Raw genomic sequence first — 20,077 nt, 5'->3', positions numbered from 1 at the left:
GTGACTTTAACAAGCAGAAATTTATTCTCTCACAGCTCAGGAGACTAGGAGTCTGAATTCAGGGCACGAGCTCCAGGGGAAGGCTTTCTCTCTGTGTCAGGTCTGGGAGAAAGTCCTTGACATCAAATCTTTCCCTGGTCTAGGAGCTTCTCAACACAGTGACCTCACGCCCAAAGGATGTACTCTGCTCCCAATTCTGCTTTCTTGGTGGTAGGAGGCCACTCTCCCCTCTGCTCAATTCTCTCTTTTATATCTCAGAAGAGATTGACGGAATGTACAAACTAATCCTATAGATTGAGTCCTGCCTCAACATCACAGAGGTAAAGTTTACAACACATAGGAAAATCACATCAGATGACAAAATGATGGACCATCACACAATACTGGAAATCACGGCCTAGCCAAGTTGACACACATTTTTGGGGGACACGATTCAATCCATATATTCCACCCTCTGGCCCCCTCAAAATTCATGTACTTGCCACATGTAAAACACATTTACCCCATCATGTCATCCCAAAAGTCTTAAATCAACTCCAAAATCTCTTCTTCCGCAAAATTCCTCTTCATCTTTGAAATCTAGAGTACAAGTTATCTGCTTCCAAAGTACAATGGTGGAACAGGCACAAGGTAGACATTTCCATTACAAATTGAAGAAATTGGAGGGAAAGAAGGAATAACAGGCACCAAGCAAATCAGCAGAACACATTACATTGGCTCTCAAACTTAGAAAATAATCTTCTGTTCTCTGAGATCATTTAGGCAACAGCCCTACCCTCCTGGGTGTCTGCCACACTCCCTGATTCTGGGTGGAGGTCCCTCAGTTCTGTGCTTCAGCTCCGCCTTCCAGGCCCCCTGGAATGGCAACTCTGCTCCCTGGCATTTGGGCAACCCCATTCTCCAAGTCCATCTGGGTGGTGACCGTGTCCCCTTGGCTCTGGCACACCCTGTTCTTCTTCCCCTTGGGCATGGCAGCCTCACCCCCCGAAGCCTTGGACAGCAGATCCTGCCCTGTCCAGCTGGCATTTGTGAATGGCAACCCCATGCTCCAGAATAGAGTTGGTGAAGAACTGACTCTTTAAAACCTAGGAGGCTGTGGCCCCACCCTTTGATACCACAGAGGCTGTGGCTCTACCCTTTGAGTCCTCAGAGGTCATGGCCCTACCCTTTGAGACTGAGGCAAGTCAGCTTCCTGTATTCCTTGTTTCTTCAGCTTCTGCTTTCTCGTTCCTTGGCCTCTCAGCCCCACAGGCCTCACTGACTGTATCTGCTCTGCTGGGGCAAGTGTTCCAAAGCTCTTTAGCTCCGCTGATAAATGCCTGAAGGCACTCCACTCTGCCAGTAAACTTCACCTAGAAGGCACTCAGCTCTCTCACTCTCCATGGGTAGCTCTCTCTCTCCATAGGTCGGCTCCAGCACTACCTCGCACTGGTCTCCTAGTTCTGCTGCTGCCATTTCTTTTTTGATGCTTCTCACTGTCTGTGCCATCTCCATCCTAACAGCTCTCCTCACTTCCTTCTGAGTCCTCTCCAGAATTGTCTTTGATGTCCATAATTTCACCAAGTCTCTTCAAGGCAATCTAGGCTTTCACTGTTAGTCGCCTTAAAACTCTTCCAGCCTCTATCCATTCACAGCTTCAAAACTGCTTCCATATTTTAGGTATCTGTTAGAGCAGCACCCTACTCTTCTGGTACCAAATTCCGTTCCAGTTATGTAGTGCTGCAATAACAGAAATACCATTAGTGAATGACTTTAACAAGCAAAAATTTATTCTGTCAGAGTCCAAGAATCTAGAAGTCTGAATTCAGGGCACCAGCTCCAGGGGAAGGCTTTCTCTCTCTGTCAGTTCTGGGGGAAGGTCTTTGTCAACAAATCTGTATTGACACAGAGTTACTTGAATCCACTGGGTTACTGTCATAGTTTGGTTAGAAGGAACTTGGACTTGGTGGCGATCGCAAGTGTAATGATACATTACATTGATGATATTATGTTAATATCAAACACTAAAGAACAGGCTAGGGCTGATTTGAATACAGTTGTGGCCCACATGACCCACAGAGGCTGGTTAATAAATCTAATAAAAATCCAGGGCCCTGCTCTAATGGTGAAATTCTTAGGAACAACTTGGGCAGGAGCCATCTGTGATGTTCCAGAGACTACAAACAATAAGTTGCTGTCACTATCTACTCCCAAGACGAAGCAGGAAGCCCAATGTTTGGTTGGTCTATTTGGATTTTGGAGAACACATGTTCCACATCTGGAAATATTGCTGGCTCCCAACCATAAAACCACTCAGAAGAAAACTGCATTCAAATGGGGGCCAGAGCAACAGCAGGCTGTTTAAATTATAGAAAGACATTCTCCCTGGTTTTAAGCCCTTATAATCCACATTCAGACATGATTTTGGAGATGTCTGCCACACATGCTCATGCAGACTGAAGCTTATAGCAAAAACCTGAGAATGCTGCCCTGCAGTGACTATTGGGATTCTGGATAAGAAAGTTTCCAGAAGCTGCAACATGATACACACCTTTTGAAAGGCAACTACTTGCCTGCTATTGGGTATTGACTGAGACTGCCTCAGTGACAGGAGGACATAAAATCATCCTGAGACCTCAAATACCCATAATGTCTTGGGTGATGTCAGAGAAACACTCTAATAAGAAAGGCAGTGACCAAAATAGTTCCATAATAAAATGCCCAAGAACAAGCTACTTGAGGAATGCAAGGAGGCACCCACTGTATCCATGAGCAGGTAGCCACTTTTCCCATAGATCCTACCCTGGAACCACCTGAGAAGCTGCCACAGCCCATTGCTACATGGACAGCATCCTATAAACAACTTTCTGCCAACCAGCAAAAGGCTACTTGATTCATGGATGGCAGTGCCAGGGTACATGGACAACATTTGATGTGGAAAGCTGCTGCGTTAGGACCAGCAAATGGAAAGACCCTAACTGAAGAAGGTAAGAAGTTCAGCTCAATGGGCTGAACTGCATGCTCTCTTCCTAGACACGATGGAAGAATTGGGCAATGATGAGAGCCCATATGCAGGATTTTTACTGATTCATGGGAAGTGGTCAATGGCCTGGCTATGTGGTCAGGCAAATGAGTGATGGAAAATTGGACTATTAAAGGGGCACCTGTGTGGGGCATGGCCTTATGGAAAGCACTCTGGGACTTTAGAGGGCACATTAGAGTAGGACATGTCAATACCCATCAGAAGAACCCCTCCCCTGAATTGGAAAGCAATTGGAATCAGCAAGTGGGCCTGTTAGTATGCTCACTTGAGGTGGCCAATTGGGTACGTGAAATGAGCAGACATGGGGGTGCTGCAGCAATGCACAGATGGGCTGAATCTGGACACATACCCTCTTGCACCTTCTGAGACACAAAATGCCAATAAGTACTGCTCTTTTTCCAGCAACATTGACAGAGGTTTCAGATGGATATGGGGCAGATTCCTTGGGAGAAAGCCATGTACGTAGCTGGCAAATTGATTATATTGGACCAATGGCACTGGTGGCACACCAGTTGGTTATAAATGGGTCCTCACAGGAAAAGATACTCTGGACAGGGCTTTGCATATCCCGTAACAGAGGCAAATGCCAAAAACACCATTAAGGGATTGGAACAAAAGATACTGTACCAATTTGGGCCAGTGAGTTATAGTTCACCAGACCAAGGAATGCACTTTATAGCCCACAGGGTACAGCAACTGGCCAAGAAACATCGTATTAAATAGACATACCATGTTGCATACCACCTTCAGAGTATTGGTTTGATAGGAAACTGGGGTGGGCAATGGAAACATTTGTTATCTAAAATGCGGGGAGATAAAGGCATGAAAGGTTGGCTCACACGCTTTCATGAATGTGTGCTCACACTCAACATGAGGGGAGTGTCTTAATTATCTTGTGTTACTGTAACAGAAACACTACAAGTGGATGGCTTTAAAAAAGAGGAATTTAGTCTCTCTTAGTCTAGGAGGCTAGAAGTCTAGGGTGCCAGCTCCAGGGGAAGGCTTTCTTTCTCTGTCAGCACTGGAGAAAAGTCCTTGTCATCAATCTTGCTCTGGTCTAGGAGCTTCTCGGTGCAGAAACCCCTGGTCCAAAGGATGCGCTTTGCTCCCGACACTGCTTTCTTGGTGGTGTGAAGTTCCGCTGTCTCTTTGATCACTTCTGTCTTTTATATCTCAAAAGAGACTGACTTAAGACACAACCTAATCTTGTAGATTAAGTCCTGCCTCATTAACATAACTGCCTCTAATCCTGCCTCATTAACATCATAGAGGTAAGATTTACAACACGTAGGAAAATCACATCAGATGATGGAATGGTGGACAATCACATAATACTGGGAATCATGGCCTAGCCAATTTGACACATATTTTGGGGGGACACAATTCAATCCACGACAGAGAGCAAAGGGAGGATCACCACTGGACAGATTCCTTCGCTCCTGTGGGGGATCTGGGGAAGAGGAGGTGGGTGAGGATGCTGATGCCACTGTGCAGTTCTTCCCCACATCGACTAAAAAAATCTTTTTTTCCTGCTGGTTGCTGTGGTCTCAGGACCAGGGACGCAGCTGCAGTGCTGGAAGCGGGGGTGACCCCTAAATAAGAGACTGTAACTATACTCCTGAACTTTTACACTAGCATTCCCAAGGGCCTGATGGGTTGGATTGTACTTTCCCCTCATGTGGCAAAATTGGGGTTGGCAGTGAATACTGCTGCATTTCCTACTGGTGGGAATAGCCCACTAGTGTTATACCTTTGTAACCCTACCCAACACGAAAGGGAGTAGACTGAGGGGGAAGTGCTTGCTAGACTGGTCTTGCTACCAGCAATCCGGACTGGCACAGTAGCTGCACCTGATGTTGTTTCCCAAGGTGGAAAAGTTTTGGTAAAATAAATGACAAATGGAAGGAAGGAGAAATAATAGCTGAAGGAAAAGGAATTAATAAATGGTTTATGCAGCTGGGGAAATCTAACATTATGCTAATACCTGGAGAGAAACTCAAAGCAAGGGAATAATCTTCTCTCAGTTCTGTGATCCTTCAAAAAAAAAAAAAAATCTGTATGAGACCAAATGGTCAACATTTACCTGAAGCAAAGATGAGAAGGTGTGGGTGGGCCAGGGAAACTAGATTAATGGAAACAGAACAACCAGAATGGAAATAATTAAAATGTTGACATATGTGGAAAATGCAACCAATGTCACTGAACAATATGTATAAAAATTGTTAAATGGAAACCGAATTTTCTGTGTAAGCTTTTTAGTGAACTTGGAGTCACTGCAATTTGCCACTTACTAAACACAATACAATATTTTTTAAAAATCAACAACAGAAAGATCTTTGAAAAAGCCCCAAGTATTAGACAACTAAATAAAACACTTCTAAATAATCCATGGGTCAAAGAAGAAATCAAAAGGGAAATTAGAAAGTATTTTGAACTGGATGAAAACTAAATCAGAATTTGTGAGATTTCACTAAGGCAGTACGTAAGAGAAAATTTACAGCACCAATTGCCTATATAAATTAAAAGGTTTCAAATCAATGATTTCAATTTCTACCCTAAGAAACTAGAAAAAGAAGAGTAAATCAAACCAGAGGTAAAAAGAAGAAAAGAAATAATAAAATCAAAGTGCAACTCAATGAAATAGAAAAAAGATAAACAGCAGAGAAAAATCAATAACACTAAAACATTTTCTTTGAGAAGATCAATAAAATTGATGAGCCTCTTGTCGATTTGTCGTGAAAAGAAAAGAGAGAAGACACAAATTACCAATATCAAGAATGATACCAATAAACCAAACCAGTTGCTGTTAAGATGTTTCGACTCATGGTGACCCCATGAATGATACAGGTGACATACTCTACAGACACTAAACGGATAATCAGGGAATTTTATGAACAACATTTTCCATATATATTTGACAACTTAGGTGAAACGGACAAATTTCGTGCCATGCAAAAACTACCAAAGTTCACTCAAGAAGAGACAGATAACCTGAATAGACTTGAATTCATAGTTTGAAACCTTTCCATAAAGAAAACTCCAAACCCAGATGGCTTTACTGATGAATTTTAAAAAACATTTAAGGAAAAAAATACCAGTTCTACACAAATTCTTCCAAAAAACTGAAGAGGAGAGAACGCTTCTCAGCTCATTCTTTGAAGCCAGATTATCCCGATGCCAAAACCAGACCAAGGCAATTGCATGAAAAGAAAATCAAAAACCAATAACCCTCGTGAACATTGTTGTTTTTAGCTTCCCTCAAGTTGGCTCCTGACTAATGGCAATAGACACAAAATTCTAAACAAAGTTTTAGCTAATCGAATCCAACTACAAAAAAAATTGAAGGCATCCTGACCTAGTGGGGTTTACACCATGAAGACAGGGTTCATTGAACATTCGAAATTCACGTAGTAGAGCATTTCCACTGTTAATACCACCCACAGTGTTGGCTTTTTTCCTTTGGAGAACTAAGGCTGTTTTTTACAAATTCAGTAAGGCCTTACAATAACTTGGGTAATTTTTTAGTGAACTTGGAGCCACTGCAATTTGCCGCTTACTAAAAAACTGTATGTAACATTCCCTGTGTAGCATCCATCAGTCCTGAAGTCGACCTTGAAAAGCAGCCCTACCATAAATTCTTAGATAACCTTACAGTATTACAGAGTTATGGATAGAGTCAGGGATGACTCCTTTTTACAGATGCATACACTAAAGCCTAGAAAAGTTCAACAGTTGACCATGCCTCACAGAGTTGCTGTGGTCTGACTCTAGTTCTACTAACTTCAGTCCCAGGACTCTACTCTTGAGACGGTACTGCCCAGGAAGTCTTAATATGCTCATATTTCCCTTCAAACTTCCACAGTCTATTAAAACCCGTGGGGACTTTGGATGAGTGTGCCCTGCCTCAGTGTTGCTTCTTGGCGTGAGCGTTATTACCGAGGGAAAAGTAACCAGATGTTTATAGCGATAGTCTGTCAAGAAACACAGTACCCCTCTTCTTTCCCCAAGGGTAGAAACAAATGGGCAATCTAAAAAATGGTTTTCCTTATTTTTGGTAGATATGAATGAGTGGATAGTGTACTAATTGTCATGCCTAAGCATGAATTACCTGCGAATGTGAATCCCTTTTTCAGAAAGTTTGATAGTAATTTACTAAGAGCCCTTTCAGTATTGTTTCTCAAAGATTCTGATGAACTAAACTTTCTTAAAAGAATGTTTTATTTGTTTGCATTTTTTTTAATTTCAGTGCAAATATGCACAACCAAAGATACAACATTTCAACAATATCTACATGTGCTTAGTCAAAATTATCTTTAAAAAATCCTTCACACAAAGAACTCTATACATAATTTTTATAATACAACCTGGTACAGTAATGCTTAAGCACACAGAAGTGTCAGCATGACTGAGCTAGGTCAAGAGTAGGATAAAAAAGGGACTCTTGTCTGTACATAGATATCTATTCGGTGACATCGATTACATTCTTCAAGTTCTGCTACTATCCTTGCTATCCTTTTCCACAGATTCCATCACCATTGTCTTAAACTCACTGCCCTCTAAGCTTCCCAGCCAAGCTTTTGAATTGCCATTGTCAATTTGATCTCACATAGATATTTCCATAACAGAGCACAATGCTCAAAGCAGATATACTTTACTAATTAAAATTATTTTTTTGGTTCAAATAAGACTTCATGGAATAGTTTTGGTTTAAGGTTTAAAGTTTAAAAATTGTCTCAGGGCAGTAGTTTCAGGGCCTCATTCTGCTTCAGTGGCTCCAGAAAATCTGGATTCCACTGAGAACTTGCAATTATGTTCTTTATTTCCCCCCTTTTGATCAGGATTCTTCTATAGAATCTTGATCAAAATATTCAGTAATGGTAGCTAGACACCATCTAGTTCTTCTGGTCTCATGGCAGAAGAGGCAGTTGTTCATGGAGGCAACTAGACATGTATTTGATTTCCTCCTCCAATTCCTGACTCTTTAGGAAACAGTTTAAACACAAAGTCATCATGGACATTATACAGAACATCAAAATGAGGAGCACAAAGCCAAAGTTTTAAGTTATTGTGGGTGTTAAAATCTGACTCCACAAAGCTTCCGCTTTCCCTAGTCTTTTCAGGAAGACAAACTATAGAGAAGACTTAAGTTTTCGATCCTGCATTCTTTTTTGAAAATTTTATAGTATCTTCACATTCTCTCTTTTTGCCATGAAAACATACTGTTCAAAAGGTGTACAGTGGAATTGCTTCTTCTGCATGAGGCTAGGGCCTGAAGTCAAAGCATAAGGCAAAAAAATGCACATAGTCAAAATTTTCCTGAAAAAATCCTTCACACAAAGAACTCTATACATATTTTTTACAATGCAACCTGGTACAGTAATGCCTAAGCACACAGAAGTTTTAGCGTCACTGAGCTAGGCCAAAAGTAGGACAAAAAAGGGACACTTGTCTATACATAGATATCCAGGTATCCATATATTTCTGGCATTAATATAACTGTAAAATTAACAGCTAGTGGTATTTTTGCATTCTATTTGCTTTTGTAGCACTAATACAGGTTAATAGATTTATTGATGTTGAGAAAATTAAACAAGTAATATATGTAAAAACTTCTACTACAAGGTCAAGCACAAATAGGAATCAATACATTTTGCCCATTAGAAAACTACTTCTTGCTTGATTAGACTCACAAACACACTTCTTTCATAGAAGAAAAAAGCTTTGGCCACCTTCTTCATATTTTTCTAAGCTGGAACTTCCTGTTGTGGTTTCACCAACCAGCCATCATTCCCATAACTGGAGACATTGGTCTCATGATCCTTTAAGAGCAGTGGTACTTGAAATGCTGGTCTGAAACAAGTTAAGAAGCTTGCATCAGAATGTGAATTAAGACACTGCTTTCTTCATTGAGAAAGTCTTGGTACAAAATTTAAAAAAAGGTCAGCTAAACTAATCAATGTGCTTAGTAATACAGTTGACTTACATCATGATGCAATCTCCTTATTTTGTCATGGGCTGATAAACTGTTTGTAGACTGGCACTTTGAGTACCACAGTCTTGGAGTATATTGTACACAGAGTTGAGATTCTAAAGGCAGCCTTTATACTAATCCTGGTGACAGCACTCCATGGTGCGTATTTTGAATGTGTGTAAAAAAAAAAAATTTTTTTTTTTATAAAGGTGTATGCATTTGTGCCATCAGTAAATGTGACTTTGACATACTTTTCTCTTGGGGTTATTATATGTACTTAAATCCCATGCAAATGTATACTCCAATTTTTGTAACCATTTGGGATATGCTAAAAATAAGTTATGTTTCTCATCTTGCATATAGAAAATAGTTGAAGAATAAATAAATCCTTTGACAAAGATGTAAGATGGGATACTAAATAGGTTATTTTTCCTCATGTGATAACATCTGGCTCCAGGTGCTCTGTGTGAAGAGACATCTGAAGAATGCATCTGGGAACAAATACCGTGATTGATTAGTGAGGTCTTCCATGGGTGTGGGAATGGGACATGGTAATACTCCATGCTGTGTATTTGCCATCCTTGAGGTAGGAGTTCTGAGTTTATCCTTCAACTAAAAAGAGTGACTTGAGTTATTCTGTTGCAGGACATGAAAATCATGGCAGGAAAGAAGAGCCAGGTCCTGTTTACGAACCTGAAAATGCCTCTCTTCAAGACTCTTACATGGATGTGGCTTTCCTCATAGATGCTTCACATAGAGTAGGACGTGATGAGTTTAAGGAAGTGAAAGATTTTATAATCTCAGTGCTTGATTACTTTTATATTGCCCCAGATCCTCTGACCTCCACCTTAGGAGATAGAGTGGCAGTCCTAAGCTACTCTCCTCTGGGCTACATGCCCAACACTGAAGAATGCCCAGTCTACCTGGAATTTGATTTGGTTACTTATAACAGTACATACCAAATGAAACATCATCTCCAAGACTCTGTTCAACAGCTTGATGGAGATGTTTTTATTGGCCATGCTCTGCAGTGGACAATTGACAATGTCTTTGTAAGAACTCCCAACCTGAGGAAAAACAAAGTTATCTTTATAATATCTACTGGTGAAACCAACCCTTTAGACAAAGAAGTCTTAACGAATGTATCTCTGAGGGCCAAGTGTCAAGGCTACTCCATATTTGTGTTTTCCTTTGGTCCTATACACAATGACAAGGAATTAGAAGAGTTAGCCAGCCACCCATTGGATCATCACTTAGTCCAGCTTGGCCGAACCCACAAGCCAGATTACCACTATATCATCAAGTTCATCAAGCCATTTGTCCATTCAATCAGACGTAAGTCGTTCAACCTTTTCTCTGCTCTTGCTTTTGCAACAGGTTTAATGTCTCTGTGTATAATCCATCAGTAGATTTAGTCCTCATATCAGCCAAGAGTGGTGGGGTAGGAGGTAGTGAGAAACTCACAGAGAAAAATCCCAGATCTAATTAACCCTGAGCCTCATTGCTGCACCATCAACAGTTTTTGCCAGGAAATCTCCATATGGGTGAAAAGTGTCTTTTAACCCTAATCTGTGACTGTTTACTATGTGCCAGATACTGTGATAAATTCTTTACATGGGTTATATTACTTAATCCTCAATACAGTCCTCAAAAGAAAGTATTAGTATTCCCATTTTATAGATGAGAAAATTGATATTCAGAGATATTAAATAAATTGCTCAAAGGCTCACAGTTAATAGTTGGCAAATGCCGACACAACCCTATTCATTCTGACCTCAGAGCTGTGCTCTTATCCATTAAATTGTACTTCAGTTACTATATGCCTAACAACGTATACAACTGTAATACATAATGTCCCATTACCACCACTCTCTACCTGCTCCGAGGATTTCCATTTTATCTTGTCATTGTGAATTAACTTTGGTTCTGATCTGAATTCTTATCAGCCACGGGCACAAGTCTCTTCTAGAGCCTCTGCTGCAGACAGCAGGCTCAGAAACAGCCAGGTAGGGATTTTGGGGATGTCTGTATACAGAGGGGCTTCAAGGGTGGCTGCCCAAGCCTGGGCCCATGTTACCAGTTTAGGGCATGGGTATAGAGCAAAGCTAAGCATCTGGACTGTGAAACAAGTCGTGGTCTATCCTGAGGAATTAGGAACGGGGCAGAGGTCTCATTGCATGGTTGTCTGCAGCTCCTCCAATTTTACCAGGTAATCAGATTCCCATAATGCCCCAGGGCTCACGTAGCCCTCAGGAATCTTGGAACTCAGGGGTTTTATTTAGTGTCAGACTTGTTACTTGCAAAAAAATAGTGCCTTCTCCCAACCTCAAGATAGAGAAGACATTTCACTAGCTAATAGAGTCTTCTAGAAGAATCCTCCTTTCAGAGGAAGAGAAACAGATCAGAGATTAAGAGATGCCTTTGAATAATACCACAAGCTTATGATGTACAGATGATGGGAGCTTTTGACTCAATCACTGCTGTGTGTCATTGACTTTGCAACAAGGTCTTTCAGTGTCAGAAGACGCCTACTTTTCAGAGCCCCTTAATTAATTTTCTCCTAAAAATGCCTCCAACCACAGAAAAGGATGACCTGACTTTGGGTGATAGTCAGAATGTGGTAGGGTAAAATTTGGACTAACCAGGCTATTTTCTCCTCAGGTGCCATCAACAAATATCCCCCTGCAGAGCTGAGACCCAAGTGTGTTAACATCACCTCTCCCAATCCAGACAATGTTGGAACAGAAAACACTGTATTGTGAGTTGAGGAATTCACAGATTCAGCAATACCACAGCTGGAAATAGCCCTGAAGAAAATAATTTGAAATTAATGGCATTTGAGTTTTCAAGATGCAAGTTTGGTTGTATATGTGTATGTGTGTGTGTGTGCACATGTATGTGCACGTGTGTATGCATGCATGCACTTCAGTATGTCTTAAATGCTCCTAGTTTGTGCTGACAGCACAGGTCTCGTTTTAACAGCAAATAGAGCATGATACATATTGGAAAGATCTATGTTTTCATTTCTGTTTCTTTTACAAAAAAATAATAAAGAAGCCCCTTATTAGTAGCTATATAGTAGTAAAAAAAAAAAAAAAAGTAGTAGTCACTGCCAAATCAGAAAACTTATAATATTGAAGGTCAGATGTAACGATTTTAGAGCAGGAGAAAAACATTTAAAAAGTCATAAAATAACAACAAAAACATTTGCCATTTAGTAAACAGAACCCATGTGAAGATTGGCAGGAAGGATTCTTGCAAGTTGGATTTTGCAAAGTACAGCCCTAAGTACTCAAGAAAAATTCAGTGACGGACATAATATTGGCCTGGAGTCTTAGAACACTGAGACAAATGTCTAATTTCCCTTTGGAACATTATAAAATTGTCTCTGAGTGACATTTCATCCACAAACTACATTTGGGCTATTTCAATCATGTGCATAAAATGAATTCATATTTTATGACCTGGCTGTATTTACATTTAACCCTGCAAGGGACTTAGAGAACATGGTTTTCATTTTTTTCCTCTGTCTTCTCAGCCTTCTTCCTGAGGTGTATGAAATAGAATCAGAAAACAGTAAACGATTTGGTGAATCGGATTCCCAGGAGCACCATTTCTTTGTTTTAGGGAGCAATCATAGTGATGGTTCTAGGACCACTACTGATTTAATCCAGAAGTTATACATGCTCTTTGCAACTGGGGAATTGATGATGAATGACAAGGAAGAGGCACATTCAGAAGAAATTACAGCTTCAGAGAATCATAAACAAAGAAGAAATAAAGGTAACCTTGAGTACAACAGAGTTGTGAAGTACCTCAGTTTGTTTAGGTTTTCTCTGGTGAAGGATGCGCAATGAGAACTCACTGAGATAGAGATGCCAGGATAGAAATGAAAGAGGGGCCGATCATCTAGGGCTACAAGGGGTCCCTAAAATGAGGGAGCAAGGGAACTATAGCTCCAGAAAGGCAAAGAAAGTCAGTTGTGTTGACAAAACTAGAACTAAAAGTAGTCATTGGTTATTGATTGAACTGTCCCCCCAAAATATGTGCTGTGAATTCTAACCTCTATGCCTGTGGTTATAATCCCATTTGGGAATGGATTGCTTTGTTATCTTAATGAGGCAGGATTAGTGTAAAGTATGTCTTGAATCAATCTATTTTGGAATATAAAAGAGATTAAGCAAACCAATAGAGAGAGAGATGGGATAAGATAGATGCCAAGCCACATGGAGATCTCCAAAGAACCAGGAATTAGAAGCTGAAGAGACAAGGACCTTCCTCCAGAGCAAACAGAGATAGAAAGACTTCCCTTCCAGCCAGCACTCTGAATTTGGACTTCTAGTCTCCTAAACTTTCAGAAAATAAATATGTTTATTAAAGCCATCCACTTTTGATATTTCTGTTATAGCAGCATTAGATAACTAAGACAGTGTGTTGGTACAATATAGATGGAGCTGGAAGACATTATGGTGAGTAAAATAAGTCAATGGCAAAAAGACAAATATTGTATGACCTCACTTATATACAAAGACAAACAAAGGCAAATGTATGGACAACAAAGTTTATTAGTGGCTGCCAGGGGTGGGAGGGGGAAGGGAAGGTCAATGATAACGGACATATTGTATTGATTAAGAGTAGGATTGCACAGCTGATTGTTGTCACTGGTGTCAATAAGTTGTACACCTGTAAAAATTGGAATTGGCATAAGTTGTATGATAGACATATTTACAATAGCAACAACAAAAAAGAGTAGCTACTGAGGGTGCTCATGTACAATCAAAAACCTCATGGAATTTGGTTTCTTGGTTTGGAGGTTTAGTGCCATTGTTTCATGGGACATCCCAGTTAATTGTCCTACTAACATGTTTAGTGCTTCTGATCTACCTCATCGTTGGATATGTAGTGTTTGGGGTCTTAAAAGCTTGCAAGAGGCCATCCAAGGCACAATTAGTCTCTATTCACCTGGAACAACAGAGGAAGAAAGAGAGTCAGGAATAGAAGGAAGATGTGGAGTGTGTGGCTAATTGCCTCCATGAACAACTGCCTCCTTTGCCATGAGACCAAAAGAACTATATGGTGCCTGGCTACCTTTACTGAACGTTTTGGTCAAAGATTCCATAGAAGAATCCTGATCAAAAGGAGGGAAATGCTGAACAGAATTTTCAACTATCATGGAATCCAGACATCCTGGAGCCATAAACTTTGGATTAACCCCTGAAACTATTGCCATGAGATAAGCTTTAAGCCTTAAAACAAAAAAATCCCTGAAGTCTTCTTAAAACCAAACAATAGTTTAGCTTAACTAGTGAAAAATGTCAGCCTTGAGCATTATGATCTCTTAAGATCTACATGGGATCAAACTGATAACAGCAACTCGAAAGATTGATAGGAACCTTAACCAAACCAAACCAAACCCAGTGCAGTCGAGTCGATTCTGAGTCATAGTGACCCTATAGGACAGAGTAGAACTGCCCCAAACAGTTTCTAAGGAGCACCTGGCGGATTTGAACTGCCAACCTTTTGGTTAGCAGCCATGGCACTTAACCACTACACCACCAGGGTTTTCGATAGGAACCTTAGGGGGCAATAAATTTACATTAATGGTGAGGAACAACTCAAAAAAGGAGGGCAAGAATGGTTGTAGAATTCAAAGAATGTAATCATTGTCACTAAATGGTTCTCGTAGAAACTGTTGAATTGCTGTATATATTCTCAACAATAACAGCAAAATAAGTAAAATTATATATATAAAGAGAGTAGATGTCTTAGTTATCTAGTGCTGTTATAACAGAAATACCACAAATAAGTGGCTTTAATGAACAGAAATTTATTTTCGCACAGTTTAGGAGACTAGACATCTGAATTCAGGGTACCAGCTCTAGGGGAAGATTCTTTCTGTCCATTCTGGGGGAAATCCTGTCTCAGCTTCTCTAGTGTTCTCGGCGTTCCTTGGAGATCTCCATGTGGCATCTGTCTTGCCTCCATTCTGCTTGCTTGCTTCCATGCCCAATAAGCCCTTTTCATATCTCAAAAGTGATTGGCTTCAGACAGACCCAACACTGATATGACCTCATTAACATAGGAGAAAAAACCCTATTCCCAAATGCAATTACATCCATAGGTCTATGGGTTAGGATTTATAACACATTTTTCGGGAACACAATTCAATCCGTAAGAGTAGGCAGGAATGCTTAGTGTGGAGCTAGGGAATTAAGAGGTGAGAGGGGTGAGAACAAGAATGACAGGCCCTGGGTAACCAGGAAGGACTTGCTCCCCTGTGCAGGATTGCTGGTGCAGGGGTCGGGGGGAGGGTGGGGAACAATACAAGGAGCCTTCTGAGCTCAAACTTTCACAGCCTGCTTCCTGACGAGCGACTAGGGCTTTCTTGGTCTGAGATGTAGGCTCCCAGCTGAATCTCGGTCTCACTGGGGCCTGGAGAGGTATGTGGAGGCTGAAGGCAGCTTCTTAGCCTAGGTAGAAAAATGGCTATTGGCCTACAAATATAGAGGAAATACGAGATGGGGCACAGGAAGCTATGGGAGGCTCGAAGGCAGCCACTCATGATCCTTGCTGTGTACCAGAATAATGGGGGAAATTATTCTGAAATGCGTATTCTTGGGTGTCTATTGAAGCTGAAAATATGCATATTCTATAACCCAGCAATTTTATTCCAAAGTATATACCCAGCAGAAATCTAAATTCACCAAAATTCATGTACTAGAATGTTCACACAGGACTATTTGCAGTCACCCCAAAGTGGGAACAAAAATGTTCGGTGACAGTAGAATTGATAAATAAATTGGTATATCCTTACAACGAAATACTGTATGGCAATAAGAACAGACAACTTACAACTACACACAACATGGATGAGTCTCACAAACACAATAGTGGACAAAAGAAATCAGAAGCAAAAGACACAAAACTCTATTTATGTAAAGAAAGCAACAGGAAAATTAAATCTGTGGTGTTAGAAGGTGGGATCCTGGTTGTTCTTGGGGTGGGGTAACTGAAAGGGAGCATGAGGGGTAGCCGGGAGTGCTGGTAATGTGCTCTGGTTTGATCTAGGTGCCAGGTACCTGACTATGCCCTGTTTTTGAATACGCACTGAGCTGTATGCTTATCACATGCACATATTCTATATGTGTGTTATACTTCAAAAAAGTTTAAATACAGATACAGCTATTAATCTAAATAGTTAAAGATATAGCTATTTATTGTTTGAGAATATGGTGAGATACAGCTGTGTGTATGTATATAGAGAGAGAGAGTGTGTGTGTGTGTGTGTGTGTGTTTGTGCCCCTGGGTGATGCAAAGAGTTAACGCACTTGGCTACTAGCTGACAGGTTAGAGTTTTTAGTCCACTAGAGGTACCTCAGAAGAAAGGCCTACAGATCTACTTCCCCAAAATATCAGCCATTGAAAACCCTATGGAGCACAGTTCTACTCCGAAAGAGTAGAACGTTCTACATATGGGGTCACTGTGAGTCGAACTCAACTTGATGGCAACTGGTATAGCCATAGAACAAGATCAACAAAATGACGGAAAATAAAAGAGTTGAGGATAAAGGAAATATAAAAAATATAGACAAAAAAGGGAAAAGAAGAGAAGATGTAAGGAAAGAAAAATTAACTATAAATGTAACGAAATGTCTAGTTCCCATCAAGATGGAATAAGCCCACTTTAGCCTCAAGATGGAGCAAGCCCGTTACAGCCTCTCTCTCCCACTAATTACAAGGAAAACTCTGGACAAGATACAAAAGGCAGCTTCTTGACAACTCTGAACGCAAGCTAAAGTGATTATTTTGTGAAGGGGCAGGAATTTTTTGTTTTGTTTTCTTTCACAGCCTTTTGCTGAGGGCAGGCTCCAGTTCTGGAGGGCGTGTTGGCAGTGGAGAAGGTAGCCAACATTGCAATAGATTTCCCAGACTTCCGACCAGAATAATGAGGAAAAGGGGCCCCTGCAGTCAAAGACTATGGAGGGAATCCCCAGTTTTTACCTCTTTTCCCTCCTGGCTTTGTAGGCCCCAGGTGGGAGCTGAACAGAAGGAAAGGCAGCTAAAACTAAATAGAAAACTTGAGTCTCTGGACAGGTGAACTGGGAAAAGAGGCCCTGTGAGCCAGAGAGTGTGTAGAAAGCCTTGGAAAAAAGAGAGCTGGAGAATGGGATCCCTAATTCTGTGTGCGAACCTGAGTGAGCCCCAGACTTTCTCCCGAGATGCATATGCATGGGAAAGACCCAAAACAGATATCAAAGGCTTTGGAAACTCAACCGAATTTGGAAACATGGCCCACAGAAGACGAGGCAGCACTTGCCTTTTGAGCCGACGTGGGCTGATTGGATTTGAGGTGATGGTAAAGTGTCTAAGTGGAGCCGTGTCAGAGGGAAGAGTTGGAACAATAAGAGGGTGTGCAGGAAGGTTTTCAGTGTTAGGGTTACATATTTTGAAATCATTAGTAGTGTTGACAGTCAAAGGTTTTGAGTGGTATGGGAAAGGAAGGAATTGTAAAGGGCAACAACAGTCTGAGGCCTGCATCTTAGGAAGCCGAAGTTGGGGGACAGGAAGAGCAGGGCCAGAAAAGGAGAGAGAAAAAACCAGATAAGTTATATCATAGACTGCAACAGAAGAGAGAATTTTTAAGAAATGGACCTGAAGGCAGCTCTCAAATGCAATTAAAAACCCAAGTAGCGTGAAAACCTATTAAGGCCATTGGGGCATTTTTATACAGTGCCCTCTGGTGGAATGCAGTTGATACATCTTCCCTGGAGGGTTTTTTGACAGTACAGGTCACAAACTTTTACTGTGTCCACATCCTAAGGAAATAACTAAGAATAAGCTCAGAGATTTAGTTTTAAGGCTGTTCAACTTTGCTTTCTTTATAGTAAAAAACCAAATACAACCTACAAGTGCAGCGGTGAAATTGGTTACATAAATGATGGTGAGACTATAAAAATGATGTGGAAATGAATTTTTTATATGAAAGGTAATACCGATATATTTTGTTAAAAAGTATGTTTAAAAAGAGCATGCACGCTTTCTATTTCTGGGACAGCAGTGTAAGGATCTCTGAAAACCTGCTCCTTTCAATAAAAGCAATGAGAACACTGGCAAAATCTGTCAACACCAACCCTTTTGTAACTTTGGAAATTAACTGAAGGACTGGAACAATCCAAAGAGTGTTTATGGAAGAAAAACAACTAAATCTCTGTATCTGTAAGAACACAGAACCAGGTGGTGTTTAACTTGCCCTAACCCCATCCCCGCGTCCCTGGGTGGTGCAATCTGTTAACTTGCTTGCTCCTAACCAAAAGGTTAGAGGTTTGAATCCAGCCAGAGATGCTCTACAAGAAAGGTTTGGTGATCTACTTCTGAAAAAGGAGCCACTGAAAACCCTATAAACACAGCTCTACTCTGACACACATGGGTTTGCCATGAGTCGGAATCAATTCATGGGTAACTTTTTTTGTTGTTGTTTAATTCCTTCCCCTTCTCCCCAACTCGGAGCCCTGGTGGTACGGTGGTTAAGAGCTGGGCTGCTAACCAGGTCAGCAATTCGAATCCACCAGCCCCTCTTTGGAAATCCTATGGGGCGGTTCTATCCTGGCCTATAGAGTGGCTATGAGTCGGAATCGACTACAGGGCAACAGATTTGTTTTTTTGTTTGTTTTCTCCCCAACCCGGGGGTAACCTTGAAAACTAACAGACCCACAACTACATTAGCCATGAAAATCGGCAGTCTAGTAGCCACTAAGGAGTCTTGGGGAACAGTAGTTAAAATGCTCAGCTGCTAACCAAAATGTTGGCAGTTCTAACCCACCAGCCCCTCCGTAGGAATAAGATGTAGCAGTCTACTTTGGTAAAACTTTACAGCCTTGGAAACCCTATGAAGCCATTCTGCAGGGTTGCTATGAGTTGGAATCAACTCATTGGCAGTGGGTTTGGTTTTTTGGTCAGAGGCAGACACAGTGGGGTATAAGAGGGGATATAATTAACAATGTGCTCACAGCAACTATACCCAAAACCAAACCTGTTGCCATCGAGTCCATTCCAACTCAGTGGACAGAGTAGAGCTCCCGCATAAGGTTTCCAAGGAACAGGTGGTGGATTCAAACTGCTGACCTTTTTTTGGTTAGCAGCCGAGCTCTTCTTGGCCATTGCCCCACCAGGGCCCTGATCACGGGAAAGAATCTATAAATCAGCGATTCCCCAGCTTGCCTATACATTAGAATCACTTGGTTATTTTTTTGAAAATTCCAGAGACCAGACCATACCCCACATCAAATAAATCACGTTCGCTGGGGGTGAGACACAGGTGTTGGTGTTTTGTTTTTATTTAAGTTCTCCAGGTGATTCTAATGTGCATACAAGTTTGGGAGACACTGCTGCGAATTATGACTGAATTAGTCCTGTTAGATATCTCAAGGTGGTTTTCTGCTGGAAATGAAAAGGTTAGCAGCATCGAAAGGGTTATTAACAAGTGAGCATTATCAGTACCTTTCTTCTTTATTATCATTCTTCATAATTTCATTCCTCCAAAGTGTTTTCCAATTTTCTGTAATTATTATAGATCATGTAACTACAAGGAGATGATGTCTTTAATCATTTTCCTCAGGGAGCTCTAGTCAATGGCTTGGTTTGGTGACATTGGCCAGCCCTGCTCCAGGAGTCTCTTCTGAAAATATCAGTTTGGCTTTTTTCTTGGAAATTTGAAACTTGGAATGATTTTAGAAATCACTGAGTTCTAGTATATCTTTTTTACAGATAAAGAAATGAGGGTAGAGACATCTGAAGCATCTCATCCAATAATACACAGCACTTAGCCCAATACTGTTTTGTCACAGTGATTCTTGCTCACAATTAATGTTTAGAGAACCCAAGTTCACCTTAAAGTTAGGCCATGAAAAGAGATAATAAAATCTATCTCTGAGTTGTTAGAGATAGATTTTATTATCTCTTTTCATGTTGGAAGTTGGAGATGACACATACAGAGCTCAAAGTACACCCTGTGTCTAGCACATAATCAACTGGCGTTTTCTCCATATGAAACATCTAAGGCTGATCATTTATTTAGCCATGAAAAA

General features: G+C 40.8%; 1 protein-coding gene across 1 annotated transcript in view; it reads left to right on the top strand.

The window, feature by feature from the left end:
- The window catches only part of LOC126068279 (collagen alpha-5(VI) chain-like), a 122,277-nt gene extending 109,207 nt beyond the window's left edge, over positions 1 to 13,070 (top strand). Inside the window, exons 38-40 of the mRNA XM_049870732.1 lie at positions 9,639 to 10,328; positions 11,655 to 11,751; positions 12,532 to 13,070. Coding sequence (XP_049726689.1) covers positions 9,639 to 10,328; positions 11,655 to 11,751; positions 12,532 to 12,850 — 1,106 coding nt within the window. The 3' untranslated portion in view covers positions 12,851 to 13,070. The remainder of the gene's footprint in view (positions 1 to 9,638; positions 10,329 to 11,654; positions 11,752 to 12,531) is intronic.
- Positions 13,071 to 20,077: the final 7,007 nt, after the last annotated feature.

The sequence above is a fragment of the Elephas maximus genome, chromosome 27 (assembly GCF_024166365.1).
Source record: "Elephas maximus indicus isolate mEleMax1 chromosome 27, mEleMax1 primary haplotype, whole genome shotgun sequence".
Taxonomy (NCBI): Eukaryota; Metazoa; Chordata; class Mammalia; order Proboscidea; family Elephantidae; genus Elephas; species Elephas maximus.
Note: the sequence above shows the minus strand (reverse complement) of the source record. Positions and strands in the feature narration are given on the sequence as shown.